The sequence below is a fragment of the Myiozetetes cayanensis genome, unplaced genomic scaffold, assembly GCF_022539395.1.
Source record: "Myiozetetes cayanensis isolate MyiCay16 unplaced genomic scaffold, myiCay2020 scf44, whole genome shotgun sequence".
Classification (NCBI taxonomy): domain Eukaryota; kingdom Metazoa; phylum Chordata; class Aves; order Passeriformes; family Tyrannidae; genus Myiozetetes; species Myiozetetes cayanensis.
In genome coordinates, this window is record NW_026087676.1 from 113,542 (window position 1) to 129,919 (window position 16,378).

Sequence of the window (16,378 nt, forward strand, 5' to 3'; positions counted from 1 at the left end):
GAGGGGATGGGGAGGGGGTGGGGGGAGAGCGGGGCGGGCCGGAGGGAGGGGAAAGGGCGGAAAGAGCCGGGGCCTTGCCGGGAGGCCGGGGGGGGGAGGCGTGCGGCTCTTCCCGGGTGCGGCGGCGGAATTGAAACCAAAGCGTAGGGAAGGAGGGAGAAGGGAGAAAAAAAAAAAAAAAAAAAAAAAAAAGGAGAGGTAAAGAGGTGCCGCGCGGGGCGGAGGCGGCGGCGGCGCGCGCGCGCACCGGGGCGGGCGGAGGGATACGCCAGGCGGCCCCGCGCGCGCGCCCCGCGCCCGCCGCGCTGATTGGACACCGCCACGGGTAATTTCCCCCCCCCGCGCTCGCGCGCCGCGCCCCCATTGGCCGGGGCGGGCGGCGCGAGCCCATTGGAGAACGGCGGAGGGGGAGGGGGAGAGGAAGGAGGAGGGGCGGGGTTCCGGCGGCGCGCGCGGGGAGGAGCGAGGCCGGGAAGGGACCATTGAGTGGGGAGCGGGGGTGTTGGGTGGGGGGAGGTGGGAGCGGCCACGTGAGGTCCGCGGCGGGGGGGGAGCAGGGGGGGCTCCACCGGGACCCCCGGAACGGGAACACCGGGATCGCTGGAAGCGGCGCCACCGCCATCAGCGGGACTGGGATGGCTGGGACCGGGGTCACCGGCACTGGCGTTGCTGGCGGCGGCTCCGCCCGCAGCATCCCCGGGAAGCAGCGGCAGCTCCGGGCACCGGAACCGGCCCGGGAGGAGCCACGTGCTCGGGAAGCGGAGCCGGCGGCGCTGCCCGAGCTGAACGGGAGCCAGGGTGGGTTTGGGTGTCCCGCAGCCCCCGGTGCCGGGAACCGGGCGGAGCCCCGAGGGCTCCAGGGTCGGGATGGAACCGCTCCCCCGCCCCGCACCGGCGACCCTCGGGGGTCTCCCCTCGGGGGTCCCTCTGCATCCCGGGGTGTCCCCAAAAGGCGGTCACACGGGGCACATCAGGGCGGGAAGGGCCGGAGCCACATCCGTGGGATGCGGGAGGCGAGAAAGGGATGCCTGGGAGAAGAAGGGCGGGACGAAGGTGGAGGTGAATAATTAACGGCGCGTAACGGCGGGTTCGCAATTAGTGACACAGCCGGGCGCTTTGCGGCATTCCGTGGACAGGGAGACAAGCGACAATTAGCTGGGACGAGGCACCTCCCGGGAAGGGCCGGGCTGAGGGATGCCCTGGGACAGGCAGCGCTGCGGGCGCGGGAGCGCCGCGCTCAAACCCCATCAATCATCCCCGGCTCCACGGGTGTTTTGGTTTCCCGGGAAAGGGACGTGCTCCAGAAACGGGATCCGATGGAATGCGGGCATCGCTGCGGGGGGAAATGGGGCCAGGAGGGGATGATCCCTGAGAGAGGCAGGGCTAGATGGGATATTGGGAATAAATCCTTCCCTGGGAGGGCGGGGAAGTGGTTGTCCTGCTGCCATCACTGTTCTCCACAAATCCCTGACAGGATGGGGAAGCCAGGTGAGAATCGGGCTCTGCTCCCAGGGAAGGAGGGACAGGATGAGAGGAAACGGCCTCAAGCTGTGCCAGAGGGAAAAATTGGATATCAGGGAAAAATTCTTTATGGAAAGCGTTGTAAAGCACTGCAAAGGGCTGCCCAGGGCAGTGGTGGAGTCCCCATCCCTGGAAGTGTTCAAAAACTTCACAGCAGTGCTGGTGAAAGGTTGGACTTGATGACCTTGGAGGGCTTTTCCAACCTTAACAATTCCATGATCCCACGATCTTGTTCTTGCAATGTCTCATCTGCACCTGTCCCAGCAGCTCCAGCTGGAAAAACAAAGCTGGGATGTGTGGAAGGTGGCTGGGGCTGCATCCACGGAATGGAGTTGTCTTCACCCATTCCCTGGTGATTGGAGACCTCTGGGATAAGAGACTGATGGAGCACAGGATCCAGAGGCAGGGAGAGGAGGAGAGGGGGCTGCTCCTGGTAAATCCGCACTGGGAAGAGCTGGAAACAGCTCTGGGAACATCAGGGGCTCTGAAGGCCAATCCCTGCTCACAGCCTGGCACAGGGAGCAGCACGTTATCCAGCCTGAAGGGATGGAATTCTCGTGGCTGCTCTGGATCAGAGGGATTCACTGAGCAGCTTTTGGGGTGAAATCAGGTGAAATTCACTCTCCTGCAGCTTTTTCCAGAGGGGAAAAGGAGCAAAGAGGGGGGAATGGAGGAGCCTCACAGAGCTGGAGTTGCTGAACACCAGGACACAGCCCTGCAGTGCCAAGCAGGAGGGATTCCCTCAGGGAACTGCTTCCCAGGAAAAGCAGGGAGAGAGAAAAAATTAAAGAACTCAGTACAAATCTGGCCTTGGCAGCAAGGAAAGCCCCCAAACTCCAGTGTAAATGAGGACAAGGAGCCTGTGCAGTCACCTCCCCCAGGCTGGAGCTGGAAACTGGAGCTGGATGCAGCTTTTCTCCTCATTCCCATAAATGGAATACTGAGCATCCCCGTTAGAGGTTTGTATCCTCTCCTGCTTCCATAAACCGACTGCAGGAACTGGGAGAGAAGAGCTGAGGAGCTGCTGGCTGCAGACACGGGGGGATGCTGGCACGTGGCAGGGCTGGGACATGAGCTGGGTGATGAGGTTTCCCCTTCCTGAGGCTGCTCAGCTTCCTCAGAAAATCCTGCACAGATTCCAAGGTGCTGGGACTGCCTGGGATTTTGGATATATCCCGAGCTTGGGGGTCAGTGGGATCCTCTGAGTGGATCAGAGTTTAGGAATCCAAACAGAGCTCATTTACACCAACTGGAAGGACACAGGGACCAGGTGTGGCCCTTCCTCTGCAGGAATAAAACATCACAGGCTGTTTAAAGCTCAACATGCCCAGAATTATGGAATGGTTTAGGTGGGAAGGGCCCTTAAAGCCCATCCAGTGCCATCCCCTGCTATGGGCAGGGACACTTTCCACTATCCCAGGTTGCTCCAAGCCCATCCAGCCTGGCCTTGGACACTTCCAGGGATGGAGCAGCCACAGCTCCTCTCATTAACAACCACCTGAGCCCCATCCCATCCCTCACCCACAACTACTCCCACTCCTCTTCTCCTGCCCCTCTCCTGGAGCATCACTTTCTCTCCAATGGCCAAAGTAAAGAACAAACAGGAGATTTGCTGTGAGGTGGACAAAGCCCAGAGTTACTCCCACGAAGGCCTGAGCTGCTCTCAGTGCCTGCCCAGGAGCCCCAGCCCAGCCAGTCTGCTGGGCCCATTCAGTTTGCTCAGCGAGCACGAGCGAGTTGTTTGTGTGCCCTCCCTGCAGCGCTGGCCTGGCCCTGGCACTGTGTGAGTGCAAACAGGAGCAGCCCCAGCTGGCAGCCACAGGGCCCCCGGTGTCAGACACCCCAGCTCTGCAGGTTATTTTGTCAGTGTGCAGGGAGCAGAAGGGAAAGCAGCTTAGTGTGCTGAAAGGGCAGTGCTGACGGCAGGGAAACACGGGGTAGGGATGGGACTCGGGGCCAGCAGAATTCCTGGGCCGGGCCCTTTTCCCCAGGGATACCAACCAGGGTGATGCTGGGCCAGAGGCTCTGTGGCTGCTCCTGAAGTTCTGTTCCTGGGGTGTTTCCCTGCCCTGGAGCAGCAGCACTTGCAGGATGCCGTTCCCAACCTTTCAGGAGTTCAATATAAATTTGGTGGATGGTGCTGTTCCCTCTCCCCCCAGCTTTTCAGGATTTAATACAAATTTGCTCACTAACAATTAACTTGCCCTTTCCTTTACCTTCCAAACCCCGTCCTGGTCAGTTCTTTAGTGCTTTCTATTTAGATTATACAGGCTCTACTCACAGTCTGTGCTCCCCAGGACCTACCACTGATGGCCCAGGAGGACTGGGGGTTCCTTGAGGCTGTAAATGACACCTTGGCCACTGTCCCCTCCCAGCTTGGGGTCCTTGGAGGCTTTGAAGAGAACACAAGATGAGGACGTGAATTCCACATTGACATTTTTATTAACGCCAACTGTTTTTAAATCTTTTTTTTTTAATCTTTTTTTTTTTTTTAATCTCCTTTGTAACCTTTTTTTTTTTTTTTTTTCCTGGTTTTTTCTTTTTTAAACAATAGCACAAAAAATGTTTCAGGGAAGCAGTCTGACAGTTAGTCTGATGACCTTCCGAAATACAGTTAAAGCCACACCAAATACGAATTCCTGTTAAAGAAAAATAATAAAAGGGGGAGGGAAAAATACGGAACTCCAACCTTTGCACTGTTAGAGGGTGTTGTGGCTGGTTAGTACCACGCTGCCTTGGGAGGGGATGATGGCACACAGCTTGGACTTCATCATCATCATCATCACGCCAGTCAGCACTAATTTAAGGCTTCTTAATTACCATCAACATCACAGAAAGGAACGGAAAGCTACGGCCAAGGAGGAGATGGGAGCAGCTGGATCCTTTGGAAAAGCAGTGGTGGCTGGGCCAGGAGAGCCCAGCCCAGCCCCACAGCCATCTCCTCACCTGCATGCACGGGGAGGGGGCGGTTCTGAACTGAAAATCTGAATTCAGGAGCCTTTCTCTTCTCGAGTGTGGCTGGGAAAGGGCTTTGCTCCCAATCCCCTTCTCTCTGCGAAGGAACATCAGCGGGTGGAACCCGGGAGGGGGACGGAGGAGCAACAGAACAGGTTTGTTTTTGCTGAAAGGTAACACAAAGGGGAGGGAACCTACTATCCATGGGGTGGGGGGGTTTGCAGGAACATCTCCCCAAAACCCTGCCCTTGGGGTGATGCACAGACTATGTTATAGCACTACCTGCCTTCCCCAGTGACCTGTTCCACACCAGCTGAGGCTTTCACCCCTTCCTGCCCCAGCCTCTCCACTGACCTAGAAACCACTGGTTTCCTTTTCTTTATTTTTTGGGGGGTGGGGGAGGGCATAAAAAACAGAACATCTGTCAATAAGAGTGTCAGGAGGGGGGTGGGGGGTGTTAAATATTTTAACCACTGACAAGGCTTGAGGAAGTTTCACAGTTTTGTTATGCTCTATTTTATTACTATCATATTTACAGATTTCTTTCGGGTGTTTGTTTTTTGTTTTGTTTTCTCTCCTCTCTCTTTTCGCTGGATTGCTGATCATTTTAACACAGGATTATTTTTTTTTCCTTTTTTTTTTTTTTTTCCCAAATCTGGAGTGTGAGCAGGAACCGGTTAAAACTCTACATTCACGGTCCAATCCCCAGTCTGAGGGCTGAGAAAAAAAAAAAAAGAAAAGAAAAAAAAAAAAAAGAAAAAGAAAAGGTACTCCAAATTCTTGGCATTCCGGAGGGGTGGCTCGACCCTGTGCCCCCCAACCCGGGGGAGGGGGGCAGGACCGCGGTGGTGGTGGTGGTGGGTGGCACCTGGGGGGTGGGGATGGGGGGCTCACACGGTGGCCGGGGGGCCCCTGCGCTGGGCCAGGAAGTGGTGGATGTTGTCGGCGTCGCGCTTGAGCCAGGCGGCGTTGAGCAGGATGTTCTCGCAGCACTGCTGCACCGTGCGCTCCGCCGACGGCGCGGGGTGGCTCTCGAAGAACGCCTGGGGAGGGAGCACAGCGGCAGCACCCGCCGTGGGGACTGGGCTCTGGACACTCACAGAGCCACAGGATCCACCGGGCTTGGAAAACACCTCCCAGAGTGCCGAGTCCAGCCCCTGCTCCAACCCCTCCCTGGCACTGGTGCCACACCCGGGCTCCTCTTGAGCACCTCCAGGGATCGGTGACTCCACCGCCTCCCTGGGCAGCCCATTCCAAAGCCCAATCGCCCTTCCTGTGAAGAACTTCTTCCTAATGCCCACCCTAAACCTCCCCTGTGCCCACCCTAAACCACCCCTTTGCCCTCTTGTCCTACTGCCTGGGAGAAGAGCCTGACCCCCACCTGGCTCCCCCTCCTGTCAGGAGGTTACTGAAATATTAACAAGAACAATTAATAAGTGCTGGCAGTTATTTAGTGGTTTGGAGTTACTATTTACAAACTGAACTGAGCACCCAGAACTGCCCCCAGCACTCGAGGTGAGGCCGCACCGGCACCGCCTGAACAGCTGGCTGAGTTTGCAGGAGGTACAATCCCAAACAGGGCAGTGGGAACAGCAAAACCCCCCCATTCCTGCGCTGAAGGAAAGCCACAGTGGCTTTTCCATGAGCCAGCCCCCTCCTGCCCTGCCCTGTCCTTGCTGCAGGGACAGGACGTGGCTCTGAGGGGCCGGATCCAGCCCCACAGGCAGCAGGTCCGGCGGGTATTTCGGGACAAGGAGACACGGGGGAAGCCTAAGGCCACTGTGCACAAGCATTTGTGCTGGGATCAGGTTTCCCAGAGCTCCTCCCAGGCCTCTTTGCAAGCTGTGCAATGACCTCCAAAGGCCCAGCAGCACTCGGGAGTTTTGCTGGATGGTCTCACGTTTCCTCCTCCAGCACCAACACCATCGATCCCCCGCCAGCAGCTGAGGCTGGAGGAGCTTCCCCTGAGGCTGCTGTGACTTTGCATTTTCCCATCAGCCAAAGGAGAGGGAGCTGGCACAGCCAGGAGCCATCCCTGCCTCCATCCAAGCAGCTTTTCCCAGGATTTGGCAGACCACCTCACACTAACGTGGCCACAAGGTGACACGGAGGCTCAGCCACCCGAAGGGCTCTGCTCAAAGCTCGGTGTGCTGGCTCAGGGAGCTCTCCTGGAGAGGAGCTGGGATTTACTTAGGGATGACTTTTCTGGTAGATGTTTTGGAAAGTGTCTTTAAATAAAAAAAACACTGTAGTGCAAGATTTCTCTGTAAAAACACTTGAGCTATTAAATCTTTTCTCAAATTACTAGACGGTAAAAAGGGCAGAGTGAGCTCATGGCTCAGCTGATCTTTGGAATAAGGATTCCTCCTGAGCATTTTCCTACCAGGAAAGTGATAACTAAGGGCCAGGTTTTTTAGGTTTCTTCCTCCAAGAAGTCATTCTTGCAAAAGAATAAACCATCAGGCCCACACCTCTTCCCAAAACTCCACTGAGACAAGGGGGTGTAACAAAGTCCCATCACCTCGAGCCCCCAGCTCAAGACAGAGCCTGCCAAGGCACTGATCTGCCTGGGCCAAAGCCTTATCCTTGGGCACAGCACAGAAAACCTGGAGCAGAGGGTGGAACCGAGCCAATTCCTGCCAGGAATTCCCGCTGGCTGTCACCCCAGGGAGCCCCAAAGGTGCCCTGTCAGTCTGGGGAGGACTGTGCTGGATTTTACCAAAGCCCAAAAGAAGGAAAGAGAAATCACTGGAAGTGCACATGACTTGGCAAATGCTGATTGAAGGAGCTCCAGTGGTATTTTATCCAACCCAAAGCAGTGCAACTCAGGGGCAGAACCAGGCAGAGCCACAGCCCCACCACAGAATCCAGGTGGAAACTCCTGGCTCTCCCTCAGCACTCACAGGCACTCACAGGGCTTGTCACAGATTAATTAATCACTTCCCTAATTAAAAGGTTCTTACCTTCACTTCTGCAGCCATTTTATCATTTGCAAATCCATCCACTGTGAGCTGAAGGGAAAAAGAACAGCGTGAGCCACAGGGGAGCCTCCAGCACTTCCCACAGCACAGCCTGGGGCTGGCTTGGCCTCACACGTACCTTTATTAGTCTGGATATTAAGAATCCACCTTGGTATCGATTATAAAGTTCCTCCCAATTGTCCCTTACAAATTTCCAAGCAGCTTTCCTGCCCTGCTTGCTGCCTCCAGCGACTCCTCCAATCACTGACACCGTGTCCTGGGGACGTACCTCTTCCTGGGGATGGAGAAACAGGAAAGTTCCACACTGCTCCAAAAATCCAGCACGCTGCCTTTGTGCATTTCTGCACCCAGGCTGTCAATAAAAGCTTTTCTTTTTACCCCAAAGATTTAATCAGTCAATTAAAAAAACCCAAATTCCCTAAAAAAAAAATTGAAGATACAATTCAAAGACTTAATAATTAAGATTTCTCCTGTTTTAACCCATTTTAGGTAGGAGTTACACAATACCCTGAAGGAATATCCCAATATTAGGATTATTATTATAATTACTGTGATTATCCTCCTATCCAGCAGCTTTCCCAAGAACTTACTGAAAGTGCAAAGGTGAGAACTTTTTGAATCAGTTCTGGCTGAGAGATGGCTCCGAGAACACGTTCAATTCTGTTCTTCTCCTCCTGCATGTCTGCCTGCTTGTGGAGCTTCAGGGCCAAAGGGAAGGGTTGTTAAAATATAAAACAAAAAAGGCTGACTTCTCACCTAATGACCTCACTGGGTATGGCAGAGCTGCTAATTAATCCTCCAGCCCAATATGTGACAAATTGGCCTGGCTGGTGACTCACCCTGCAGTTATTCCCCCACCACAGACTCATCCCGTGTCCAGGAGCACAAATTAAATTCGTAATTAACTGATTTGCATCGCTGTTCATACAAAGGTCAACTAGTTTAGAAGGTCAAGTGTTCCTCCAGCAGGGAGGAAGAATCCCAAAAGGAGAGCTGGGACACTCCACTAGGTGGCAACTCCACAGCAGGCAGGGAGCAGGGACCGAGCCTGGGGTGGATAAACTACATCCCAGAGGAGCTTTTGGGGTGAAATGTTGCATTTCAGAGTGAGGGGGAGCCCACCTTCAGCATGGTGTCCAAAGTAGAGCTGTCTCCGTGCTTCAACACCGTCACATAGACCTGGGACAGAGCAAAACACACCAGGGAATGCCCTCAGAATTCCCAGAAACCTGACAGTTTGGGCATGTTTGGGATAGAATTCCCCAGCACTGACCCCCTGAGTGTTCTCAGACAGGACTGTAGAGATGTTTCAACTCCTTCACCTCCTCCCTCAATCCCAGTGTAATTTTGGCAGTTCCAAGCCCAGCCAAGCACTGGGATGGCAAACACAGGGACATTTCACCCTCCCCAGGACCGTTCCTTGGGAAGCTGATCCGAGCTGTGGACTGACCCAAAGCTCCCACCCCTCATCCCAGAGCAGCTGGTCCCACACCTCCCCCTGCTTCCCTCTGGTGCCCTATTTCTGGGAGTGGGGACGGTGTTTTGGGGCACCAGGGTGTGCAGGAACCTACAGGACTCCTCAGGTCAGCTGACAGGATGTGTTTTCCTTCCACGTGGTCCTTGAAGCGGCGCCGGGCCTCTTCCAACGTTGCCTTGTGCCCGGCTTTTCCCAGTTTTCCCAAGACCAGACCCCTCAGGAGGGCGTCCAGGTGACCTAAGAGTGAGGAGGAGGGAAAAAATGTAATTATTGGGAGGCACAGTTGTGCCCAGGCCTTTTCTCCCTCTCCTTGGTGGGGAATACATTGATTTTTTTTTTCCACAGCAAGAGGGTCAGGAGAAGAAAATTCCAGCCCAAACACAACTTGTGAGTCTGAAACCTGAGTTAAGTCAGGAATTTTAACCATTTTACCTACACCAGGGCTGACCAGGACATGCACATACATGGCTTTCCACCCTTGCAATCCCAGAATTTCTAGAGAATTTCTACCAGGTACAGAAAGGTTTTAACTTGTGCATAAACAGAAGACTCTTTTGAGGGGGTTCTGTGTCTGGTTTTAAGTATAAAAACACCCCTTGAGTGCCTCCTTTTCCTCCCTTCTCTCCCCTTTCCCAAATTCCTGATGGCTCGTTTATAGAGTTTTCCAAAATCATTACTGGCTTTCCCAGCAGAAATTTCCCCCAAAGTCTCGAATTATTGACACTAAATTTCCAAACCCAGCACTGGATTTCACAACAGAATTTCCCCCCAGAATCCTGACTCATGGCCACAGGAGTTTTGCAGAGCCCCCCCAGGATCCAGAGCAGAAGTTTCCTACCCTCTCCAGGTTTGGGGTCCCATCCCAGTCTCTCCCCTATGGGGGAGAAGACGTCTTTCACGAACACCTGGATCTCCTCGTGGAAGTCTGTGTGGGACAGGAGGGTGGAGAGGATGCCCAGGTTACAGCTCAGGTCACTCCACACGGTGTAATTGGGCTCGTTCACAAAAGCCTCCATGACTTTGAGAACCTCTACAGTGCTAATGATTCCAGCTCGGGCCTGGCAGGGGAGAAACACACGGAGTCATCTCATCTGCAGACAGAATGAAGGCACTGAGCAGCTCACTGCTTGATTTATTTATTGCTTGTCACTTATTTATTGTTTTATTTATTGTTTTTACACCCAGGCCAGCCCCTTTACACCCAGCAATTAAAGATCATTTTCCAAACAAACATGCAAGGAGATGAAGTGACTTCCCAGACCTGCAGCAGTGCTGGCAAGGAAAACCCAACCCCTGGAGTTATTCTGAGCCCACACCCACCAAAACCTTATTTGAACCAAAACCTGCAAAGATTTAGAGATTTAATCTCTGCTTTTTTGTTAAACTGGGAGTATGACAAAGCCGGTTTTGCCTCCCATGGATTGGTACGAGCACAGCACTGCCAGGAAAATTGGGATTAATTCCTTCCCAGCATCAGGAGATCAACAGCTCCAGGCACAGAAAAATCACACCTACAGTATATCCAACCAAATAATTCTGATTTGTCTTCATCTGGAACCAGCTCACTCTGATTTTTGTCAGTCTGGGACCAGACCAGTAATTTATGGTACTGGAAAGATCAGCAGTAACATTTCTAAGAAATAAATAGCAGCATTTATAATAAATAACCTGGTTTACAATAAATAATATCTATACTATCTAATACTATTGATGGTAATATTTATCATTATTTATTAGAAATATCACAGTTGATGATAATATTTATCACCAATAGTGATATTTCTAATAAATAATATTTCTAATAAATAAATTTTTCTAATAATAATTCTAACAAATATTTCTAATAAATAACATTTCTAACAAATAATCTTGATAATAAATATTAATAATAATCATAAATAAAAATAATCACGTGCACCAACCCCAAAGGCATTTTGCCTGTAAAAATTGCCTAAAACCCCCTCAATTTTTGCAGTTTTTATCAGACTTACCAGAGAGAAGAGATCATTCTGCAGGCCCAGCCTGTCCACAGGGGGTAGGGAGAGGTCTTTGATGGCTGGGATTAAACTCTCCAGCATGTCCGGGCTGTACTGGGTGCGGTAAAACCCCACCGTGCCCAGGTTGAGCTGCAAAGGACCAAAAACCAGCCCAAAATTACAAGGAGGGAATGAATCAGGTGATGCTTTTTCATGGTTTGGACCACTGGAAATGTCTCCAGGCTTTGCAGGTCACACAAGTGAATTGTTACCATTTAAATGAAAAATAAAAAACATGATAAGGGAAGGGAAAAAAAAAATCAAGATTCCAAAGGAGAAAAGGACTGGGAGAGAAGAGGGAGCTCCCCCAGCAGTTCCTACAAGAGGCCCAGCCACTGCTGCCTTCCAGTTTTTAAATTCTCTCTCAGGTTTTAAACACCCTCTGTTTTTAAATTCTCTCCCATTTTTAAGTTTGTCTCTCAGATTTTCAATTCTCTTCCAGTTTTTGAACTGTTTTTTTTAAGATCGGCCTTCAGTTTTTAAACTGCCCTTTTAAAATTCCCTCTGTTTCTGAATTCCTTCCCAGTTTCTAAATTCCTTCCCAGTTTTTAAATCCCCTCCCAGGTTTTAAACCCCCTCTGGCTCCAGCAGAGCTCAGCAGTGGCTTTTTCTCACTTGCACATTGGCCTGGCAGTGGCCACCAGAAATCCTTCCCACTAAGGAAAGATAAACAGGACTATTTTTGCTCAGGATGGACTTGAATTAAACTCTGGTTGCCCTGGGAGACCAAAAAAGCCACCACATCTCCACTCCAAAGCTGCCTCTAATTGCCCAGGCTTGGATTCCTAAAAAGTCCCAGTTTACATTGTCTGGAGTAGTTTTGGAAGGGAAAAGGAAGTTCCAGAGAGGAGCCAAAAATCCAACAGCAGCACAGAGAGGCCCCTCCAGAAGAAACACAAGAGTCCAAGGGGAAGGAATAAAAGAAAAAAAGGGGGGAAATGAAATGCAAGGGAACATTCCAGTGGCTCCAAACTCACCCCCAGCCGTGCTCTCCCTCCCAAGGACTCACCTTCACCCACTGGTCTGCTTTGGTGTCTTTCAAAACCACAGTGAGCTCTGGTTTGTCCATCAGGATCTGCATTTTGGCACAGGTGGGGTCATCACTTGTGCAAATACTTATGGGCACCATCCACATGGGGAAATCCTCCCCTGGAAGGAGGAAGGGTGGAAAGGAAGGAGGAAAAACACACAACAGTGAGAAACAAGCTGTTCAAAGAGGCCCCAGCTGCAGGTTCAGCACTGGCTGCTTCAGTGCAGGAGCAGCAGGGATTGCTCTGTTCCTGCTCATCTTACCAGTATATGGTCCACTGGCACAGAATTTCTTCTGGACTAACTTCAACACTCTGTCATCTTCTTGCTGAAGAGAAAAAGGGAAGAAAAAGAGAGAAAGGAATGAGTAGAATGTCTAATGTCAGCTTCTGTTAGCACTGGGTGTGCCCTCTACTTAACGGGGTAACTTGGATCCTCCTCCAGAAACAGGACCCACCTGAGGATTCACCCCAAAGCACAAATCCCTGCTCCTGTCAGAACACACATGCCCTGATTCCCACCTGAATTTGTTCCCAGTGATCCTCCCTCACCCTGCAACCTTGTGGAATAAGCATAACTGAAGTGGAATGAGAAGCAGGATGAGCTAAGGCAGAGCCTCCCTCCCTCAGCACATGTTTCACACACACAGAGCAACCTCCAACATCACCAGCTCCAGGGATCCAGGGAGTTCCTGGGACAACCCCCCATGGATTTGGAGCAGATTCCTCCAGGGAGCTGCACCTCCCTCCCTTCAGAGCCAGAACTGTCGCCACACAAAGCAAGCCCTGCCCTGATCAGAGAGGGTGTTGAGATCAGTGCATGCCCTAAATCCAACCCTAAACCACAGCCCACGGCAGAGCTGCCGCTCTGGGGTGACCCCAAAGGTTGGATTTACCTGCTCAGCTTCCACGTAAATGAGTGGGAATCCCATTTGTTTGGTCCACGTGTTCATCACAGCAGCAATGGGTTTGCCACTGGCTTTTTCCAGGCTTTCCCAGAGATCCTCTGCAGGAGAAAGGTCTGGCTCAGGACTCCCAGAGTCTGGGTGGGTCAGGATTTATTAAGGGCACAGATAGGGGAGGGCGGGCTCTTACTCCAGTTTATCTTTATGCTTTGGGTCGTGTTTGTATTGAATTGTAACACAGGAGAGGCAAGAAAAAGGAAATAGTTTAAACCACTCATGGGGGAGAGAGGGGACAAACAGCTTCTTTACTACTAAAAAATGAAGCAATCAGTACACACACCGTGAAAAAATACCTTAAAAATAACATTAACTATTCAAACAGCACCACCTTTTCCTTTAGCTTTTTTATATATTATGTCAAAATTGCTGAGCAAACACCACAGGCTGACAGAGCCTGATGTTCCACTTCCACATTTCTGCCTGATCCACAGAAAGGTTTAAGCAAAGAACGTGCTGGGGGGACGTTGGACAAGACTTTGACCTGTTTAGCCACACACACGATCAATAACTGCAGAAGGAAGCTTGCAAAAGACTCACTTGGCAGAGCACAGGCTCTGTTTCCAAATTCCATGACTGTGCAAAGGTGGTGAAGGGTAAACCAGCCCTTTCACGTCACCTCAGCCACTCAGAAGAGCCCTGGGGATGCTGAACCCTGGCCGTGCAGGGGCATGAAACTGGAAACAAGCCAGTTATTTCCTGGCATTTCAGCTATCTCAGGTGGAAAAATAGCTGTTTAAAGATTCATCCCCTCAGCACTGCAGGGCTGGATCCAGAAATCCCTTTCTTCCCCGGGCCCACAGTGACCCCAGTTACCTGTGGCAGCGTTTTTCTGCTGGAACTTGGTCAGGTACAAATTCATGCCTTTCCTGAAATCCTGGGAACACACAAGGGGACGTGTCATGGCACCTCCCTCTGTGCTGTGCTGATGCCCAGCAATCAGCCAGGGAATCCCACAGTCAGTGCTACACCTGCAGTTCCTTCCATATCCCCCCCCCTTATCTCATTTCTCGTGGGTTAATTCAAACAAACTGGGAGGATTTTTCAAAACACAGAATACCCAGATTAAAAATGTTGTTGTTATTAAAACCCAGCATTTTTAAACTGCAAAAAAAAGATCTGAAGACCCCCCAGGTGGCTCTTCCAGCCCAAGCCCCTTTACCTCGTCCCCGATGTAGTCGTGCAGCATCCGGATCACAGAGGCTCCCTTGCTGTAGGAAATGGCATCAAAGATTTCATCCACCTCGGAGGGGTGGCCCACACTGACCTGTGGGGGACAGGAGAACTCCCATGAGAGGGATTGCAGCTGCCAAAACACTGAATTCTGCTTGTTGTAGTGTCTGGGAGGTGGCTTTTCTCCCGAGGAAGGCACGTGCACATCCAGCACGGGATTGCCTCTGATCTCTGCACCCTGGTAATTAAACTGACCCAGATATGGCTGGCTTGAGAAGTTAAACACACTTTTAAGTCAGGTTTTGGTGTTTAACCTAATAGATTTGGGGTTCTTCCTCCAATCCTTTGGTTCAACACTTCCCCAAAACAACAAAACCAGTGGAAATCGTTCAGTCCAGGGACAGTGAACACAACGCAGGGTGTAAAATCACTCTAAAATGACTTGCTGCACAAAGCAAGGTCATTTCCCAACATTTACTGCATCAAACACTTCTTGTGCCACCAGAACACTTGATCTCTAGGAATTAGAAGGGAGTTTTCTTTGTGCAGTAGAAGGAGAAGGAAAGGAGAAGGGAAGGAGAGGAAACCCCCCCCTCCGGTGTAACCACAACTCCAGAGTTCCCTCTGTGGCAGGAATGACTACAAAGTTCCCTTTTTAATTACCAGGAAAGTCTTGCCCACAGAAATAAAAAAATAAAAAAGGCTAATAAAAAAGAGGGACACAAGCAGGGGGAGGGGGGAAGCAGGACTCACCTCAATGGGGTGGCTGTTGTCTAAGGCATCGAGCTCCTGGGCCCGTGTGTAGTCAGCAGACACGAACTGGGTCCAGATGTCGTACTCTGGGAAGCAGTGATCCACACACAGGTACTCAATCCACGAGGCAAAGCCCTCATTCAGCCACAGGTGGGTCCACCATTCCTGGGAGGGTGAAAGGAAGGCCAGAATTCCGTCAAGCAGCGATCAGTTCGTAGCAAGAAAATGAAGTTTGCAGGTTTAACTTGGCGAGAGGCGTCGCTTGTGAGCGCAAATTCACCTCCACAAAGAATCATCGGGGCAAGAGGAGCCACCAGCACCCAACAGCTGCCCTCCCACTGAGATTTAGGAACTCTGCATGGAGGAGAAATTCCCAGAGCCTGGACTAGAGGTCAGAGCAGAGCCATGGAACAGCCTGGAGCTGCAGGGCCAGAGGGCAGCACAGCTGAGGGGACACAGCGGGGTCTCTGCCCCAAACCGTGGCACACTCAGCTGGTTTAGGAGTGTTTGGGGGTTTTTTTCCCCTTTCATAAATTCAGAAAAACCTGGAATCCTCAGGAAATATTCTAAATCATGAAGATTCACCTGAAGGCTGGTGAACAGTTCCAAAAGTTGGTCCTGGTCAGCCAAAAGTGGGATTTGTGTTTTGTTTTGGTTTTTTTTTAGGGTAAGAATGGGACAGTGACATTTTAAAATTCTGCCTTCCACTTGAATATTAGCATTTAATATTAGTAGTTCATATCTGAGTGAAGTAGGGAAGGTAAGGAAAAGGGCTGTGGATACTGAGGAAGGAAACACCCTTTTCCACCTGGAATTCTTCTTATTTATCAGAAAAAATCTGGGATACTGTGCTGGCCAGAAGTGGCAAAGCAAAGCAGAGATGCTGCTGAGGATTTCTGCTCAGTGCCTGTCATTAGAGAGGAGGGAAAGCTGATTCTCTTGGAATGAACTAACACTGGAATGCCTTTTCCTATTTCAGAGCTGCATCACAGAAGAGAAGATGTTAATAACCAGCAGGAGAAAGCTCTTACAGAAAACTTTGGAAGAGCTAGAGGTTCAAAAGGAAAAGAAAGAGCTGATTTAATGTAAATTTTAGAGGGTTTTGGGAACTTTCTCACTCTTTTTGCCCCCAGCTCTCGACAGGTTTGTGGTCAGTAATGGAGTGTGAGCATTTGCTGGCATCCCCCAGTGTGTCACAGGATGCTGGCTCTCCCTGCTTCCAGCTGTTCAGCTACACTAAAAGCTAAAAATACACCCCCTCACTGCTGCTTTTCCCTGCAAACACTGCTGCTCTCACGTGGAAGCTGCCCCAACCAGGAATGGGCAGAGCTGCCCCCGTGGGCCTGGAGAAAAGTCTCCCAAACTCTGCTTTTTCATTAATATTAAATTTACTACTAAAATTCATATTTACACTGGGTTTTTTTCCCCCCTCCATCCACTCACAGTTTAAACAGTGAAGATTTAGGGCTCCAAACCTCGAATTTTTTTCACC

General features: G+C 51.2%; 1 protein-coding gene across 1 annotated transcript in view; it reads right to left on the bottom strand.

Annotated features, from left to right (window-relative positions):
- Window positions 1-4,964: 4,964 nt before the first annotated feature.
- The window catches only part of NPEPPS (aminopeptidase puromycin sensitive), a 33,631-nt gene continuing 22,217 nt past the window's right edge, over window positions 4,965-16,378 (bottom strand). The window contains 14 exon segments of the mRNA XM_050330735.1: window positions 4,965-5,519; window positions 7,440-7,487; window positions 7,576-7,731; window positions 8,048-8,155; window positions 8,580-8,636; window positions 9,029-9,171; window positions 9,773-9,992; window positions 10,926-11,060; window positions 11,980-12,119; window positions 12,264-12,327; window positions 12,895-13,004; window positions 13,777-13,837; window positions 14,123-14,227; window positions 14,887-15,051. Of these exon segments, the coding sequence (XP_050186692.1) occupies window positions 5,367-5,519; window positions 7,440-7,487; window positions 7,576-7,731; window positions 8,048-8,155; window positions 8,580-8,636; window positions 9,029-9,171; window positions 9,773-9,992; window positions 10,926-11,060; window positions 11,980-12,119; window positions 12,264-12,327; window positions 12,895-13,004; window positions 13,777-13,837; window positions 14,123-14,227; window positions 14,887-15,051 (1,665 nt within the window). The 3' untranslated portion in view covers window positions 4,965-5,366.